Source organism: Oncorhynchus gorbuscha, linkage group LG14 (genome assembly GCF_021184085.1).
Source record: "Oncorhynchus gorbuscha isolate QuinsamMale2020 ecotype Even-year linkage group LG14, OgorEven_v1.0, whole genome shotgun sequence".
NCBI lineage: Eukaryota > Metazoa > Chordata > Actinopteri > Salmoniformes > Salmonidae > Oncorhynchus > Oncorhynchus gorbuscha.
In genome coordinates this window covers 45558336-45578521 of record NC_060186.1, presented here as the reverse complement: position 1 = coordinate 45578521, position 20186 = coordinate 45558336, and the positions used below count along the sequence as shown (strand labels likewise).

Below are 20186 nucleotides of genomic sequence, written 5' to 3'. Positions count from 1 at the left end.
GTAATTCCGACATGTTTTAACTTCTTAACGCTACCCATCCCTTAAGCAGGATATTTGTCATCAGCAACCGCTGAATAGCATAGTGCCTCAGTCAAATAATATTACAAAAAATATTCATATTCATGAAATCACAAGTGCAATTTTGCAAAACACAGTTTAGCCTTTTGTTAATCCACCTGTCGTCTCAGATTTGGAAATTATGCTTTAGAGCGAAAACAATCCAAGCGTTTGTGTAAGTTTATCGATCGCATGACAAAACATTAAGTACACTTAGCATCAGGTAGCTTGGTCACGAAAATCAGAAAAGCAATCAAATGAATCGTTTCCTTTGATGATCTTTGGATGTTTTCACTCACGAGACTCCCAGTTACACAACAAATGTTCCTTTTGTTCCATAAAGATTATTTTTAGATCCAAAATACCTCCGTTTGTTTGGCGCATTATGTTCAGAAATCCACAGGACAGAGCAGTCACGACAACGCAGACAAATTCCAAATAATATAGGTAATGTCCACGTTTTTTATAATCAATCCTCAGGTTGTTTTTAAAATATATAATCGCTAATATATCAACCGCAAATGTCTTTCACAGTAGGAGATGGAAAAGCAATACCTATCCAAACTCTGTTGCGCGAGCAAAACTCATGTGACCACTTGACGCGATGTTATCGGTCTGGCTCATTTAAAAAAATAAAAGCCTGAAACTATGACTGAAGACTGACACCTTGAGGAAGTGATAGGAAAAATAATATTGTTGATATCCCTTTAAATGGAGCAATGGGAGGCTATTGAACATGGAGTTTTCAAATCAGAAGCCACTTCCTGGTTTGATTTTTCTCTGGGTTTCACCTGCAATATCAGCTCTGTTATACTCACAGACAATATTTTGACAGTTTTGGAAACTTTAGAGTGTTTTCTATCCTAATTATATGCATCTTCTAGCATCTGGTCCTGAGAAATAGGCCGTTTACTTTGGGACCGTTATTTTTCCAAACTTAAAAATCGTGTCCCCTAGCTTCAGGGGCGGCAGAGTAGCCTAGTGGTTAGAGCGTTGGACTAGTAACCAGAAGGTTGCAAGTTCAAACCCCCCGAGCTGACAAGGTACAAATCTGTTAAGTTTAAGCAGACCACCACAGTGCCTGTGCCCAAGAACACTAAGGTAACCTGCCTAAATGAAAACTGACCCGCAGCACTCCCATCTTTAGCCATGAAGTGTTTTGAAATGCTGGTCATGGATCACATCAATACCATTATCCCAGAAATCCTAGACCCACTCCAATTTGCACACCGCTCAAACAGATCCACAGATGATGAAATCTCTATTGCACTCCACACTGCCCTTTCTCATCTGGACAAAAGAAACATCTATGTGAGAATGCTATTCATTGACTGAAGCTCAGCGTTCAACACCATAGCGCCCTCAAAGCTCATCAATAAGCTAAGGACCCTGGGACTAAACAGCTTCTACCCCCAAGCCATAAGACTTCTGAGTTACCCAGATTATTTGCATTGCCACCCTCTCCCCATCTTCACACCACTGCTGCTCTCTGTTGTTATCATCTATGCATAGTCACTTTAATAACTCTACCTACATGTACACATTACTTCAACTAACCGGTGCCCCCGCACATTGACATTGAACCAGTTCCCCCCTGTATATATTCTCACTATTGTTATTTTTCTGCTGCTCTTTAATTACTTGTTACTTTAATTTCTTATTGTCATCCATATTTTTTTAAACTGCATTGTTGGTTAGGGACTTGTAAGTAGGCATTTCACTGTCAGGTCTACACCTGTGTTATTCGGCACACGTGACTAATGGAATTTGATTTGATTTGAAAATTGCCAAAGATTCCAGCCACCCTAGTCATATAATGTTCTCTCTGCTACAGCACGGCAACCGGTACCAAAGTAGCAAGTCTAGGTCCAAAAGGCTTCTGAACAGCTTCTACCCTCAAGCCATAAAACTGCTTAACAGCTAATCAAATGGATACCCGGACTAATCATGTAGTAACCACATAAAGTGTTGAACAAATATAAATGTATTTTATATTTGAAATTCTTCAAAGTATCAACACTCTGCCTTGATGACAGCTTGATGACAGCACTCCTGGCATTCTCTCAACCAAATTAATAATGAATTAGTCACCTGGAAGGCATTTCAAATAACAGGTGTGCCTTGTTAATTTGTGGAATTTCTTTCCTTCTTAATGCATTTGTCAGTCAGTTGTGTTGTGATAAGATAGGGGTAGTATGGGGTAGTATACAGAAGATACCTTATTTGGTAAAATACCAAGTTGATATTATGGCAAGAACAGCTCAAATAAGCAAAGAGAAATGACAGTACTATTTTAAGACAGTCAATTCGGAAAATGTCATTAACTTTGAAAGTTTCAAGTGCAGTCGCAAAAACCATCATGTGCAATGATGAAACTGGTTCTCATGAGGACTGCCACAGGAAAGTAAGACCCAGAGTTGCCTCTGCTGCAGAGGATAAGTTCATTAGAGCTACCAGCCTCAGAAATGGCAGCCCAAATAAATTATTCACAGAGTTCAAGTAACAGACACATCTCAAAATCAACTATTCAGAGGAGACTCAGGTCTTCATGGTTGAATTGCTTCAAAGAAACCCCTACCAAAGGAAACCAATAAAAATAAGAGACTTGCTTGGGCCAAGAAACACGAGCAATGGACATTACAACGGTGGAAATCTGTTCTATGGTCTGACGTGTCCAAATTTGAGATTTTTGATTCGAACCGCCGTGTCTTTGTGAAATGCAGCGTAGGTGAACGGATGTTCTCCGCATGTGTGGTTCTCACCTTGAGGCATGGAGGAGGAAGTGTAATGGTGTGGGGGTGCTTTGTTGGTGACACTGTCTGTGATTTATTTAGAATTTAGGGCACACTTAACCAGCACGGCTACAAGAGCATTCTGCGGCGATACGCCATCCCATCTGGTTTGCGCCTGAGATGGTTTGGGATGAGTTGGCCCGCAGAGTGAAGGAAAAGCAGCCAACAAGTGTTCAGCATATGTGGGAACTTCAACTTCAAGAATTTTGGAAAAGTACTCCAGGTGAAGCTAGTTGGGAGAATGCCAAGAGTGTGCAAAGCTGTCATCAAGGCAAAGGGTGGCTACTTTGAAGAATCTAAAATCTAAAATATATTTAGATTTATTTAACACTTCTTTGGTTACTACACGATTCCATTTAATTTCATAAAATTGAATCAAATATTCTAGTTATATTTTGGGATCTCATTTTGATTCAAATTCACAATATCTGTGAATAATATAATATAATGTTTACATATTCATGAAAACGACATTCTTTCAAATAATGAATGTTCAAAGAATTTGAATGATGCAGATTACCATTTTATTTCACATCAATAGGCAAACTTTCAAGTGAAAGAAGGTCGACTTTTGAAAATATTGATTTCAGATATGATATCCAAATTAACGTTTAACACAAAAACACTTATTGTACAAATAAGACTTATGGTTTGCCTTCTCCAGATCTTCACTTTTTAGAAATGTATGCCATTTGCCTCATTGCTGATGAAAAGATTCACTGCATGGTCATGGATTTCTGTTCCTTTAGTTGTCCTTCTGCGGTACACAATGGCAATGGTAAGACTCGTAAAATAATCAACATGATTCATAACCTTTATGCTAAAAAACAAAGGCCCCTGATGTTTTGAGCACAACACCAATGAAGTAAGACGGGGGAATAATGGGGCGTTAAGAACAATCCATATCAAGTATATAAATGTCACTTGTACATTTATAAATTGAGCTCAGTACACATTTTTTTCAACCGAAAAACAATTATTGTAATTTACCTTATAGCTCTTTATGCATCTCCAATGTTGAGTTTCCCATGAACTGTTGACCGTCCTCAAAATCGGTCACTTGGATTGGAATAGCGATCGCCTGATGATATACTGTCAACTGATGTAATGACAAAAACATACAGTTAGAAAAGCACCAAAAACAGCTAGAAACACTTTATAATAAAGACCATGAGCATGCATAAAGAATATTAATAAATAGTAAGCATGTATTTTGTATTACAATTAGGGCAGCACAATATTGGCAACAAATCGAATTGCAATTTTACTTGGGATTATATACAGAACAAAAATATTAACACAACAATTCCAAAGACTTTACTGAGTTACAGGTTAAATGAGGAAATCAGTCAATTGAAATAGATTAGCGTCTAATGAATCTATCGGCTTCGCATGACTGGGAATACAGATATGCATCTGTTGATCACAGATACCTTAAAAACAATGGGCCTCACAATGGGCCTCTGGATCTCGTCACGGTATTTGTGTGCATTCAAATTGCTATTGACAAAAAGTAATTGTGTTCATTGTCTGTAGTTTATGCCGGGGCTGAGTCACTGGCTTACTGGTGCTCTTCCATGCCATCCCAAGGAGGGATGCGTCACTTGAGTGGGTTGAGTCACTGACGTGATCTTCCTGTATGGGTTGCCATCCCCCCTTGGGGTCGGGCTGTGGGGGAGATCTTTGTGGGCTATACTCGGCCTTGTCTCAGGATAGTAAGTTGGTGGTTGAATATATCCCTCTAGTGGTGTGGGGGCTGTGCTTTGGCAAAGTGGGTGGGGTTCTGTCTGCTGTTTGGTCCTGTCCGGGGGTATCGTCGGACAGGGCCACAGTGTCTCCCAACCCCTCCTGTCTCAGCCTCCAGTATTTGTGCTGCAATAGTTTGTGTCGGGGGCTAGGGTCAGTCTGTTATATCTGGAGTATTTATCCTGTCTTATCCAGTGTCCTGTGTGAATTTAAGTATACTCTCTCTCTATTTTTCGCTTTCTTTCTCTCTCTCCCTCACTCTCGTAGGACCTGCGCCCTAGGACCATGCCTCAGGACTACCTGGTTTGATGACTCCTTGTTGTCCCCAGTCCACCTGGTCGTGCTGCTGCTCCAGTTTTAACTGTTCTGTCTGCTGCTATGGAACCCTGACCTTTTCACTGGACGTGCTACCTTGTCCTAGACCTGCTGTTTTCAACTCTCTAAAGACAGCAGTAAAGATACTCTGAATGATCGGCTATGAAAAGCCAACTGACATTTATTCCTGAGGTGCTGACCTGTTGCACCCTCTACAACCACTGTTATTATTATTATTTGACCCTGCTGGTCATCTTTGAACATCTTGGCCATGTTCTGCTATAATCTCCACCCAGCACAGCCAGAAGAGGACTGGTAACCATTCATAGCCTTGTTCCTTTCTAAGTTTCTTCCTAGGTTCCGGCCTTTCTAGGGAGTTTTTCCAAAATCACCGTGATTCTCCACCTGCATTGCTTGCTGTTTGGGGTTTTAGGCTTGGTTTCAGTACAGCACTTTGTGACAAACTGATGTAAGAAGGGCGTTATTAATACATTTGATTGATTGATCATTCTACTTGCATTGTTGCAATACAGCGAGCACTTTGAATTCCGTTTTCTTTGGCATGACAGCCGAAGTAAGGGAGGAGATGGTTGGGACAGAGTAGGAACAAATTGAAATGGTACATTCACCAATTATTGTAGAATATAGCCTTTTTCTCTCTGGTTAAAAACAAGCTGTTGAACTAACAATGCTGATGTAGTCCACCGCTGGTACTGACCTGTATATAGCACAATTGATATGGTAGGAGAAAATCCAAAGAAAAACCAACCGGAACATTTTCTTTTTGATAGCCCATGCTTTTACAATGGAAATTTATGGGGCATATGCAATTCCAGCTCCCAGATTGCAATTCCTATGGCTTCCACTAGATGTCAACAGTCTTTGTTCAAGGTTTCAGGCTTGTTTCTTCCCAAACGAGGACACATTTTGAGTTTTGGTACTGGGAGTCAGAGTTGGTTTAATAACCTCTCTAGGATAGGGTACGCTAGCGTCCCACTTGGCCAAAAGCTAGGGAAAAAGCAGCGCGGCTAATTCAAATAAAATGATATAAAAAATCAAACTTTTATTAAATCATTCATGTAAGATTAAAGCTACACTCGTTGTGAATGCAGGCAACATGTCAGATTTTAAAAGGGCTTTTCGGCGAAAGCATAAGAAGCTATTATCTGATGATAGCACAACAGTGAACAAAGAGAGTAGCATATTTCAACCCTGCAGGCGCTACACAAAACACAGAAATAAAATATAAATCATGCCTTACCTTTGACGAGCTTCTTTTGTTGGCACTCCAATATGTCCCATAAACATCACAATTGGTCCTTTTGTTCGATTAATTCCGTCCATATATATCCAAAATGTCAGTTTATTTGGCGCGTTTGATCCAGAAAAAAACAGCTTCCAATTTGCACAACGTCACTACAAAGTATTTCAAAAGTTGCCTGTAAACTTTGCCAAAACATTTCAAACTACTTTTGTAATACAACCTTAGGTATTTTTAAACGTTAATAATCGATCAAATTGAAGACGGGTCTATCTGTGTTCAATACAGGAACACAACAAACCAACACTACTTTTCAAGTCTTTCGCAACTCTCAACAGGGTTACCCATTTCCTAGACGGCCGTACTTCTTCATTGCACAAATCAATAACCTCATCCAAATTCCAAAGACTGGTGACATCCAATGGAAGCGGTAGGAACTGCAAACAAGTTGCCTAAGAAATATATTTTCCCAAATGAGAATTCACTGAACAGACAGAGACCTCAATTTGTTTTATTCTGAATGGTTAGTCCTTTTGGTTTTGCCTGCTACGTAAGTTCTGTTATACTCACAGACATGATTCAAACAGTTTTAGAAACTTCAGAGTGTTTTCTATCCAAATCTACTAATAATATGCATATCTTATATTCTTGGCATGAGTAGCAGGAAGTTGAAATTGGGCACGCTATTTATCCAAAAGTGAAAATACTGCTCCCTGATTTTATGAAGCCTGTGCTGGTTGAAAAATATTTTGATGTGGTGCGCCGTCCTCAAACAATCGCATGGCATGCTTTTGCTGTAAAGCCTATTGTAAACCAGACAAAGCAGTTAGATGAAAAATAATTTCAGCTTTTAACTCATGTATAACCCAAAATACTGCCCCCTAGCCCAAACAGGTTATTAAAGAAAAAAAAATAAGCAAACATGTTTGACGTTCAGCTAAAGGCATGTGGAAGACTTCAAAAACATATGAAAGAAGGTACTCTGGTCAGATGAGACTCAAATTTAGCTTTTTGGCCATCAAGGAAAAATGCAATTTGTATTTATCCTTTATTTTACCAGGTAAGTTGACTGAGAACACGTTCTCATTTGCAGCAACAACCTGGGGAATAGTTACAGTGGAGAGGAGGGGGGATGAATGAGCCAATTGTAAACGGGGGTGTTACGGTTTTCTTCTGGTGAAAGAGCAGAGGACCAAAACGCAGCGTGATTATCTTTATACATCTTTAATGAAATATGAAAATAGAAGAATATACAAAACAATAAACGTGAAAAAACCGAAACAGCCCTATCTGGTGCAACAAACACAAAGACAGGAAACAATCACCCACGAAATACCCAAAGAATATGGCTGCCTAAATATGGTTCCCAATCAGAGACAACGATAAACACCTGCCTCTGAGAACCACTCTAGACAACCATAGACTTTCCTAGACAAGTCTACTAAACACAACCCCATAAATCGAATAAACCCCTAGACAAGACACATAAATCACCAATGTCACACCCTGGCCTGACCAAAATAATAAAGAAAACACTAAGGTTTGAGGGCCAGATCGGGAATTTAGCCAGGACACCTGGGCTAACACCCCTACGATAAGTGCCATGGGATCTTCAATGACCTCAGGACACCCGTTTAACGTCTTATCCGAAAGACGGCACCTTACACAGGGTAGTGTCCCCAATCACTGGCCTGGGGATATTTGTTTTTAAACCAGAGGTAAGTGTGCCTCCTACTGGCCCTGCAACAACACTTCAAGCAGCTTCTGTTCTCCCATCCAGGGATTGACCAGGACCAACCCTGCTTAGCTTCAGAAGCAAGCCAGCAGTGGTATGCAGGGTGGTATGCTGCTGGCAAATGTCTGGTATTCTGCTGGCTATGTCTGGCGCACACCCAACATCTCTCATCACGCTCATCATGCTGTGGGGATGATTTTCATCGGCAGTGACAGGGAAACTAGTCAGAATTGAAGGAATGATGGATGGAGCTAAATTCAGGGAAATTCTTGAGGGAACCATGTTTCAGTCTTCAAGAGGTTTGAAACTGCGAGGGAGGTTCACCTTCCAGCAATACAATGATCCTAAGCATACTGCTAAAGCAACACACAACAACATCCGACCCACCTCAAAAACATCCGGTGAAATTGCAGAGCTCCAAATTCAAAATACAGAACTAGTCATAAACATTCATAAAAAAACACAAGTGTTATACACCAGCTTAAAGATGAACTTCTTGTTAATCCAGCCACTTTATCAGATTTCAAAAAGGCTTTAATGCGAAAAGATACCATGTGATTATCTGAGGACAGCGCCCAGCATACAAGCGCATACAAACATCTTACAACCAAGTAAAGGAATTACAAAGTCCGAAATGGCAAAAAAAATTAATCACTTACCTTTGAAGTTCTTCATATGGTTGCAGTCACAAGAGTCCCAGCTACACAAATGTTTTTTTTTGTTCAATAAAGTCCATCTTTATGTCCCAAAAATTCAGTTTTGTTGCACGTTTTATTCAGTAATCCACTGGCTCAAAGGCGGTCAAAACATGCAGACAAATACATCCTAATAGTACCGGTAAAGTTTGTCGACACATGTCAAACGATGTTTATAATTCATCCTCAGGTTGTCAATTGTCTAAATAATCAATAATATTTCTACCGGACAATAGTGTATTCAATAGAAAGGAAAAACAACGAAGGGTGCTTACTCAGTCACCCGCACAAACCAACTCTGCATTCTTCCTCAGTCCACTGACTCAGTTCACTAACCAGCTCTCATTCTTCTTAATTAAAAAAACAAGCCTGAAACAATGTCTAAAGACATTAGTGGAAGCCATAGGAACTGCAATCTGGGTCCTATCCCATTAGATAAAAAAATGGATTTACCTCAGGTTTTCGCCTGCCATATCAGTTATTTTATACGCACAGACAATACTTTAACAGTTTTGGAAATCTTAGACTGTTTTCTATCCAAATATACCAATTATATGCATATCATAGCTTCTGGGCCTGAGTTACAGTTAGTTTACTTTGGGCATACATGCAAAGTGAATCTCGAGCACGAGGAACTATCTGCTCGAGTGGGGTTTGGTGTGTGTGGGATTGGGACTGGGAAGCGGCCAAAAGACAAACAATAAATCAAAATATTATTTTTTTTGTACAGAAGGGATGTTTCAAAATATCGCAGCCTCTTACTATTTTGGATATTGAGCATGCAGCAATTGTATTAATCGTGTAGCCCTTATTACAATGGATAACAATTACAATTACATTTAAACGGTTAACATTTATAACAATTCATAAAGCATTTATGAACATATCTTTTTCTATAAGCCATTATAACGTTTCATAAAGTGAGTCTTAGAAATGAATACTATGGATAAAAAAACAGATTTATAACCAATGTTAGTGTATTACTCACATCAGGGAGCTTGATCGTCGTAGCAATGCTGCCTGCTGTTGCTGCAACAACTAATGCAGAAACTTCATGTTTGGCATTTGTGGCATGTTTCTGGTAAAACCCCAAAAGGAATGCCATGCCTGGAATGTACTTCTCAATACTAAAGGAGAAAGAGATAATGTAGTTATTTTAGCTATTTAACTGTTATTTAAGCAGGGGGAAATGTCTCTTATACAAGGGAGCCCTGCATTACAAAAGCAGCAAGGCGTTAGTGACACGATACATCAATCAAGACGGGAGCACTGCAAACACGAAAATACAAAAACAAGAAGACATGCACAATACACATATTATGGTCTGGTCTTACTGCCAGCATCGGTTTGTGGTGGTCAGTATACAGCTACGAAGAATACAGATATAAACTTTATTGGAAAATAGTATGTCCTACAGCTTATCAGGAGGTATTCTAACACAGGCAAGCAGAATCTCGATACTTACTTAAAATTAGAGATAGCGCAACTGCTGTCCTTGACGCATAGGATATTACAGTTCTTCAGGTCCCGTTGATAGGATAGTCTGGAAAGGGGCTTGTCTAGTTCGTTCTCCAGTAACTGTACATTTGCCAATAGAACACCTCCATAGTTTTATCAGGCTGCCCCCACGTCGGCCTTATATTACCATATGTTCTGCTTCTAAGTGTCGGGGATAATGGCCTGGTCCCAGGTGAGCAGTATGTCCTGTCATTGAAGTAGAATTCTTCATCCAAATTGAGGTTAGTGATCGCTGTTCTGATGTCCATAAGACATTTTTGGTCATAGAGAATGATGGGGGAAACATTATTAAAAAATGTTTTTAAGATCATCGCAGAATGGAGCCCATAAAACGGCCAGCACCATTTAGACTCCAACACCATCATTAAGTTTGATGATAACACAACAGTGGTAGGACTAATCATTAGCAACGATAAGACAGTCTCTAGGGAGGAGGTCAGAGACTTGGCAGTGTGGTGCCAGAACAACAACTTCTCCCTCAACTTCAGCAAGACAAATAAGCTGATCGTGGACTACAGTAAACGAAGGGCCAAGCATGCTCCAATTCACATTGACGGGGCTGTAGTGAAGCAGGTTGAGAGGTTCAAGTCCCTCTGTGTCCAAAGATATTTCATGGTCAACACACACCAAAACAGCCATGAAGAGGGTACAAGAACCTCTCTTCTCCCTCAGTATTCCGAAATTATTTGACTCTTAGATCCCCAAAAGGTTCTACAGCAGCACCATTAGGCGCATATTGACTGGCTGAATCACTGCTTGGAATGGCAACTGTTCGGCATCTGACCGCAAGACACTACAGAGGGAAGTGCTTATAGCCAGTACATCATTGAGGCCCTGCCATCCAGAACCTCTATACCAGCCGGTTTTATTATTTTATTTCACCTTTATTTTTAACCAGGTAGGCTAGTTGAGAACAAGTTCTCATTTACAACTGCGACCTGCCCAAGATAAAGCACAGCAAATCGACACATACAACAACACAGAGTTACACATGGAATAAACAAAACATAGTCAATAATACAGTAGAACAAAATAAAACAAAAAGTATATATACAGTGAGTGCAAATAAGGTAAGATAAGTAGGCCATGGTGGCGAAGTAATTACAATATAGCAATTAAACACTGGAATGGTAGATGTGCAGAAGATGAATGTGCAAGTAGAGATACTGGGGTGCAAAGGAGCAAGATAAATAAATAAATACTGTATGGGGATGAGGTAGGTAGATAGATGGGCTATGTACAGGTGCAGTGATCTGTGAGCTGCTCTGACAGCTGGCGCTTAAATCTAGTGAGGGAGATGTGAGTCTCCAGCTTTAGTGATTTTTGCAGTTTGTTCCAGTCATTGGCAGCAGAGAACTGGAAGGAAAGACGACCAAAGGAGGAATTGGCTTTGGGGGTGACCAATGAGGTATACCTGCTGGAGCGCATGCTACGAGTGTGTGCTGCTATGGTGACCAGTGAGCTGAGATAAGGCGGGGCTTTAGCTAGCAGAGACTTGTAGATAACCTGTTGCCAGTGAGTTTGGCGACGCGTATGAAGCAAGGGCCAACCAACGAGAGCGCACAGGTCGTAATGGTTGGTAGTGTATGGGGCTTTGGTGACAAAATGGATGGCACTGTGATAGACTGCATCCAGTTTGTTGAGTAGAGTGTTGGAGGCTATTTTATAGATGACATCACTGATGTCAGTTTTATGAGGGTATGTTTGGCAGCATGAGTGAAGGATGCTTTGTTTGCGATATAGGAAGCCAATTATAGATTGAATTTTGGATTGGATATGCTTAATGTGAGTCTGTAAGGAGAGTTTACAGTCTAACCAGACACCAAGGTACTTGTAGTTGTCCACGTATTCTAAGTCAGAGCCGTCCAGAGTAGTGATGCTGGACAAGCGAGCAGGTGCGGGCAGTGATCAGTTCAATAGCACACATTTCGTTTTCCCTGCGTTTAAGAGCAGCTGGATGCCACGGAATGAGAGTTGTATGACATTGAAGCTCGTCTGGAGGTGTCCAAAGAGGGGCCAGAAGTATACAGAATGGTGTCGTCTGCGTAGAGGTGTACCAGAGAACAACCAGCAGCAAGAGCAACATCATTGATGTATACAGAGAAGAGAGTCGGCCCGAGGATTGAAATCTGTGGCACCCCCATAGAGACAGCCAGAGGTCCGGACAACAGGCCCTCCGATTTGACACACTGGACTCTATCAAGTAGTTGGTAAACCAGGCGATGCAATCATTTGAGAAACCAAGGCTGGTGATTCTGCCGATAAGAATGTGGTGATTGACAGCTGCATACGGCTGCACAGTAATGTCTCTTATCGATGGTGGTTATGATGTTGTTTAGGACCTTGAGCGTGACTGAGGTGCACCCATGACCAGCTCTGAAACCAGATTGCATACGGTGGGATTCGATATTCTCGGTAATATGTTTGTTAACTTGGTTTTTGAAGACCTTAGAAAGACAGGGTAGGATAGATATAGGTCTGTAGCAGTTTGGGTCTAGAGTGTCACACCCTTTGAAGAGATGGATGACCGCGGTAGCTTTCCAATCTTTGGGAATCTCAGACGATACGAAAGAGAGGTTGAACAGGCTAGTAATAGGAGTTGCAACAATTTTGGCAGATCATTTTAGAAAGAGACGGTCCAGATTGTCTAGCCCGGCTGATTTGTAGGGGTCCAGATTTGGCAGCTCATTCAGAATATCAGCTATCTGGATTTGGGTAAAGGAGAAATGGTGGGGGCTTTGGCGAGTTGCTGGTGAGGGTACCAGGCAATTGACCGGGGTAGTGGTAGCCAGGTGGAAAGCATGGCCAGCCGTAGAGAAATGCTTATTGAAATTCTCAATTATAGTGGATTTATCATCAGTGACAGTGTTTCCTAGCCTCAGAGCAATGGGCAGCTGGGAGGAGGTGCTCTTATTCTCTATGGACTTTACAGTGTCCCAGATCTTTTAAAGAATAGCCAGGCATCATGTGCTGACGGGATGAGGTCAATGTCATTCCAGGATCCCCTGGCCAGGTCAATTCGAAAGACTTGCTCACAGAAGTGTTTTAAGGAGCGTTTGACAGTGATGAGTGGAGGCCGTTTGACCGCTGACCCCTTACGGATGCAGGCAGTGAGGCAGTGATCGCTGAGATCTTGATTGAAAACAGCCGAGTTGTATTTGGAGGGTGAGTTAGTTAGGATGACATCTATGAGGGTGCCCATGTTTACGGATTTGGAGTTGTACCTGGTAGGTTCATTGATAATTTGTGTGAGATTGAGGGCATCAAGCTTGGATTGTAGGATGGCCGGGGTGTTAAGCATGTCCCATTTTAGGTCACCTAGTAGCACGAGCTCAGAAGATAGATGGGGGGCAATCAATTCATATATGGTATCGAGCACAGCTGGGGGCAGAGGGAGGTCTATAGCAAGCAGCAACAGTGAGAGACTTGTTTCTGGAAAATTGCATTTTTAGAAGTAGAAGCTCAAATTGTTTGGGTACAGACTTGGATAGTAATACAGAACTCTGCATGCTGTCTTTGCAGTAGACTGCAACACCGTCTTCTTTGGCAGTTCTATCTTGACGGAAAATGCTATAGTTAGCAATGGAGATTAAGTTTTTTTGTGGTTTTCCTAAACCAGGATTCAGACACGACTACGACATTCGGGTTGGCAGAGTGCTAAACAGTGAGTAAAACAAACTTAGCGAGTAGGCTTCTAATGTTAACATGCATGAAACCAAGGCTTTTACGGTTACAGAAGTCAACAAATGAGAGCACCTGGGAAGTGGGAGTGGAGCTAGGCACTGCAGGACCTGGATTAACCTCTACATCACCAGAAGAATAGAGGAGAAGTAGGATAAGTGTACGGCTAAGTGCTATACGAACTGGCCGTCTAGCACGTTCAGGACAGAGAGTAAAAGGAGCAGGTTTCTGGGCACGATAGCATAGATTAAAGGCATAGTGTACAGACAAAGGTAAGGTAGGATGTGAGTACATTGGAGGTAAACCTAGGCATTGAGTAATAGTGAGAGAGATATAGTCAACAACCTAGCCCTCAACGTAATCAAGACAAAGGAGATGATTTTGGACTACAGGAAAAGGAGGACCAAGCATGCCCCCATTCTCAGTGGAGCAGATTGAGAGCTTGACGTTCCTTGGTGTCTACATCACAAACAAACTAGAATGACCCAAACACACCAAGACAGTCGTGAAGAGGGCACGACAAAGCCTACTCCCCCACAGAAAACTAAAAAGATCCTGACGGGTTGCATCCCTGCCTGGTACGGCAACTGCTCAGCCTCCGACCGCAAGACACTACGGAGGGTAGTGCATACGGCCCAGTACATCAAGCTGCCTGCCATCGAGGACCTCTATACCAGGCTGTGTCAGAGAAAGGCCCTAAAAATTATCAGACTCCAGCCACCCCAGTCATAGACTGTTCTCTCTGCTACCGCATGGCAAGCGGTACCAGAGCGTCAAGTCTAGGACCAAAATGTCCCCAAGCCATGAGAATCCTGAACAGCTAATCAAATCGCTAAGAATAATAATAATGATGAGCAAGCTATCAGAGGCGTTGGCCCCCATTCCCCTGCTAATTAGTGAACCCTCACCCATGGAAAGGATGATTGCTGAAATCAGCAGCGATATTATCCCACATTTTGACAAAGAGCTGAGAATGTTAGATCGCAATGCAATAAGTGAAAAAACTGCAGAAATGCCTTGTAAGGTTCTCTCGAATTTAGCCCTGAGGTATGGCCACCAGCAGAGACTGACATCGGTCAAGTTTCGCAGTGCACAGCAGAAGCACGAGCAGGAAACGGTTGACATGAAGGGACAGGTGGAAAGAACAAGGAAACTAATGCCAAAAGCAGAAAAGGAAAGGATACTGCTAGACGAGGAACTGCATTTGGGAACTGCAAAAGTAAAAGAAATGGCAAAAACTTATGATGACGAACAAGCACAAACTCTTGAACAAAATCATCTAAAAATAAATATGACAAGCAAATCTATGTAAATTGTGCGAGTTCGCTACAAACAGGGGCGGGCAAATTGATAACATGTATGCTGTTTTGATGAACAACACTCAAAGCAATAATGTTCCAGTCCAAATGCTGCAGACCAAAGACGATCAGTTAATGAACACAATGACCAAGTCAGATGACAAAACAGCTACTTTCCTGCACCCAACCCACACAAGGTGTCAGGGCACAAGGGTCAAAAGGCTTCAATGACGATCAAATTGTAGACCGATGCTCTCAAGACGTTCTGCTAAGAGAAATACAGAAGCAGCAACATTTGAGAAAGACGAAAAACATAAGTCACCATGACTAGCGAGGACCAAAACTATTAAATTACCCCCGCTCTCACTCAACACTCTATCCAGGGCCCGCTCGATCAAGAAACAAGCCCACAGGCTTTGACTACAGACTCAGATACAAATGTTGCTACGCACAATGTAAACAACATCACAATAGCCAACTCCACTCAAACTCTGATAAGTCAATCTGTTTTTACCATGAAGGAAAATGATACATTACGCCATTGCTAAAAATCACTCCACTTTGTGGGGAATATGACCACAAAACACAACTCAAATACTGCTTAACCCATGATGAGCTAATTGATTCGGGCTTGACAATGATCTCAAAAGTGCTGTGAACCAAGCTAAACATTGGTTAAGGACAGAACGATAAGACAAACTTTGAGGGTTAACTCAGACTACCTCGCCTCTCACAATCCGACTAACGCTAAAACTATACTTCCAAGATGTTTAGCTTATTCACCCTGTGTATGTTACCAGCCTCAACACTGAACACATGCTACTCAGAGCAGACTTGATGGATCGTTTGTTTTCTCTGATGGATTGGAAAAACAACCAATTGTGCTCACAGGTAACCGTGCTGTCTCCACTGACCACACTGTCTTCTCCTAACGCTGGCTGCAACACAGTCATCCACAGGGAGTATCTGTTGACAGGACCCCTTGGGAAAAAGACATTTCGCAACCGCTTGGTGCAGAATCTGATAGACTATTGTTTTCAAGATTGTGAGCCAACATTCTATGTGAGTGAGCAACTTCGCTATTCCTTGGAGTCATGCGATACCATAGCTAACGTATCTTGTCCTTCAGACACTTCCACAAGCGTATCAGGAAACAAAGCATCAACTTTCAGAGTGGACTCTGCTTCCGATGTTGCTCTTTCTGCTAGGAGGGGGACTGAAACCCTTTACAATAAAACTAACGGTGTACAGTAGGTCCCACCACTGACCTGGTGACTCCAGCTGGTGAAACAATATTGCCGAAAGATATCCTTGTCTCAGTTCGCAGGTACTGGAATGGTTGCCACATGCAGATGTTGTGGTGAATGGCAGGCCACGACAGCCACTGGGCGTTTTGAAGCACAAACACTAGGAGACTTGGTTGAAACGTTATAGCCAATCTACTAAAAATGCAGCTGCTGACAACTCATACAAAGGGCACAATCTTTTTGTTTGTGCCACAGACACCAACACCAACTGCTGGTGGGGAGGTCCCGAGACACAAAGGGCGGGAATACTAGTCCAGACTCATGATATGCCTCGTCAAGGCCAGTGGGGGGTGGATCGAGGCTACGTGCAGTGCTGTACGAGGCTGCCCGATCAGGAAACAAATCAAGTTGTAAACCTCCCCACGAGGACAGAGAGGAGTGGACAAGCCCCTCGACGGGGATAACCTTAGGATACATCTGACATATCACAGAGGTGTCCCACACAGGTCATAAAAGAAGTCCAGTGGACTTTGCACCTCCCCCAAATGTTTTTACAATAACCCTTCATTACCATGCATAGTCTCAACTACAATGCAACTATTTAAATGCTCAAATCATGTGTAGGATAACATTATGGAATAAATTGGTAGCGAAGCTGGTCCTCTTGGATACAAGTATCAATGCCAGCAACGGTCAGTCCAGCCACAGTCAGTAAGAAGGTTTGAGACCAAACAATTCGAATTGCCCTTGATAACAGCGACAGAGCAGTTAGTAGTCACCCATTGGAAGGGAATCTCCAAAACACTCTTCTGATGGTTAACACACATGCTGGTAATACCTTATCATGTATTTATCAACTTAGGATAGCGCCGTAAGAAAAACACCACTAAGTAGAATCACCGTAGGTACACTTCAACTATGACAGACAAAATGAGAAAATAAATCATGAAAATCACATTGTAGGATTTTTAATGAATTTATTTGCAAATTATGGTGGGAAATCAGCATTTTGTCAATAACAAAAGTTTATCTCAATATTTTGTTATATACCCTTTGTTGGCAATGACAGAGTTCAAACGTTTTATGTAAGTCTTCACGAGGATTTCACACACTGTTGCTGGTATTTTGGCCCATTCCTCCATGCAGATCTCCTCAAGAGCAGTGATGTTTGGGGGCTGTTGCTGGGCAACAAGGACTTTCAACTCCCTCCAAAGATTTTCTATGGGGTTGAGATCTGGAGACTGGCTAGGCCACTCCAGGACATTGAAAAGTTTCTTACGAAGCCACTCCTTCGTTGTGTGTTTGGGATCATTTTCATGCTGAAAGATCCAGCCACGTTTCATCTTCAATGCCTTGCTGATGGAAGGAGGTTTTCACTCAAAATCTCACGATACATGGCCCCATTCATTCTTTCCTTTACACGGAACAGTCGTCCTGGTCCCGTTGCAGAAAAACAGCCCCAAAGCATGATGTTTACACCCCCATGCTTCACAGTAGGTATGGCGTTCTTTGGATGCAACTCATCATTCTTTGTCCTCCAAACACGACGAGTTGAGGTCCCCCCGTGCGGTGCTGGTATTTTTGCTCACTGTTCTTGTGATCATTTTGACCCCACAGGTGAGATCTTGCGTGGAGCCCCAGATCGAGGGAGATGATCAGTGGTCTTGTATGTCTTCCATTTCCTAATAATTGCTCCCACAGTTGATGTCTTCAAACCAAGCTGCTAACCTATTGCAGATTCAGAGGACAGAAGAGCCTCTTAAAGAAGAAGTTACAGGTCTGTGAGAGCCAGAAATCTTGTTTGTTTGTAGGTGACCAAATACTTATTTTCCACCATAATTTGCAAATAAATTGATTAAAAATCCTACAATGTGATTTTCTGGATTGTTTTTCTAATTTCATTTTGTCTGTCATAGTTGCAGTGTACCTATGATGAAAATTACAGTCTTCTCTCATCTTTTTAAGTGGGAGAACTTGCACAATTGGTGGCTGACTAAATACTTTTTTGCCCCACTGTAGGTCAGATCAGCTTTTCAATAAATAACTTCAACCAAAAGACCTCTCACCCACAGAGGGGTGGAGGAGTGAACTGGTAGGGGTTAACACCTCACACCCTGTTGTAAATCAACAGTTAGCATCTCTCTCCAATGTTCACCAGAGGAATGTGACTTTGTTTCACATACATTTCCCGACTAAATATTTCTAACATTGAACATGGTCAGAGGCGATCTAAAGAACACTAATGACATTTTGGTTGTTATTTTGTGATGTAAAAAAATATTATACAGGAAATACTATAACTTGGAAAGTGACCATCCCATGCGTTGAACATTAAACATGAAAAATTATGAAAGTGTTTTTGTTAAGAGTGGGACATGAATTTAGGAGACATAAGAGATAATAGTTGTACATAACTTTGTACAAGTGACAAGTCAAGCCCCTGAGTGACGTCAGGGAGCGTGTCAGCCTGACGGATCCGCCCCTCTCGAACAAACTGCATAAATGATGGGTAACTAAATTAACATATCAGACCAGAGAGACGTAGAGCTGCAGCTCATGTGGTGGTTTGAACTCTGAATCTCAAAATGAGGTAGAGATGATCATGTCACCTCTTGGACAATCACTGGTATGGCTGATTAGCTGTCCTAAGTAAAGTATCTGGAAAAGTGAACTTAAGTGGGAATATTCTACTACTCTTTTCAAACCATCGTAGTACGCTACTCTCATCACCCCACTGGGAACCGTTGACATGACCGGCTAGCATATCTTCAAAGAAGCATCTTCCAGAGAAAATGGAAGTACAATAAACTCTGTAGTTCTGTTCAGGACTACATGACAACTATAAAGAGGGCCAACCATATGAGACTTGTCGGAACCATTTTGGACAATCAGAGCCTTACAAGCATGCCACGAAAAGGCCAAATCCACTTTTCAATGTGTCCCGGTTCCAACAGATATGTCATTTCACGTAAATAAATGAATGATTTCTTACTCCAAGTGCGCGGCGGTTTGTGTGCAAAGTAAAGGAGTACTATAATTGAGAGTAGTTTCTAAATGTAACAACGTGAATTGTCTCTCTCTGTTTACTAGTTAGCCAGTAAATAATTAATTATTTTTACATATTGTGTTGTGCTAAATCATAAGTAAGGCTCTGGTTTTTGCAGATGCAAGGTGGTTACGACTGTTCTGAATTATGATATGATACGAGGTTATGATTTAATAAGTTGACTGTTTATGAATGTAATAGGTAACGACCTTTAGAGTTTAATTTGTGAGATGATAACTCTATAAAGAACCGCTCTCATGGTTCCCCAGATCCTAATGAGTTAATTGTTACATCATTCACTTAATCACTAACAATAAAACATATTTAGGTTGATTAGATAAATAACAGTCTTCAGATTATTAATGAAAGTAAAGTCACAACACAATTTACTAGCAAATCCTTAGTATTCAGCTAACCACGGTTTGTGGTCATCAGCTATCCTTTAGCTCGAAAATCTATCGCCAGTTTTGTACGGCGCAGCGCGGCTCAGAACGGAACATAGCGGACATTTTTCTCTCCACGTCCCTGGATTTCAACTGCTCTCTGGACATTCATACCTGGATCTCACAGCTAGCTAGCTGCTATCCGTGTGACTATTGGCTTTCGTCGATTCCGGAGCAAGCATCAATTATTCCGGAGCTAGCCAGCTCCGTCAATCACTCCTGAGTTCCATCAATCACACCTGGGCTGCAGTCACCTATCCGGACCCATTTTACTGCCTACGCGGAGCCCCACCGGGCCTTCACAACTGGACTGCCGACATTATCTACCCGAAGAAGTTATCCGGCTGGCTCC

At 41.8% G+C, this 20186-nt stretch overlaps 1 protein-coding gene across 1 annotated transcript in view; it reads right to left on the bottom strand.

Moving 5' to 3' along the window:
• Positions 1–3355: 3355 nt before the first annotated feature.
• Positions 3356–20186, bottom strand: part of vtg3 (vitellogenin 3, phosvitinless) — a 37965-nt gene continuing 21134 nt past the window's right edge. The window contains exons 24-26 of the mRNA XM_046299305.1: positions 9590–9728; positions 3840–3948; positions 3356–3606 (exon numbers count right to left, since the gene is read on the bottom strand). Coding sequence (XP_046155261.1) covers positions 3841–3948; positions 9590–9728 — 247 coding nt within the window. The 3' untranslated portion in view covers positions 3356–3606; position 3840. The remainder of the gene's footprint in view (positions 3607–3839; positions 3949–9589; positions 9729–20186) is intronic.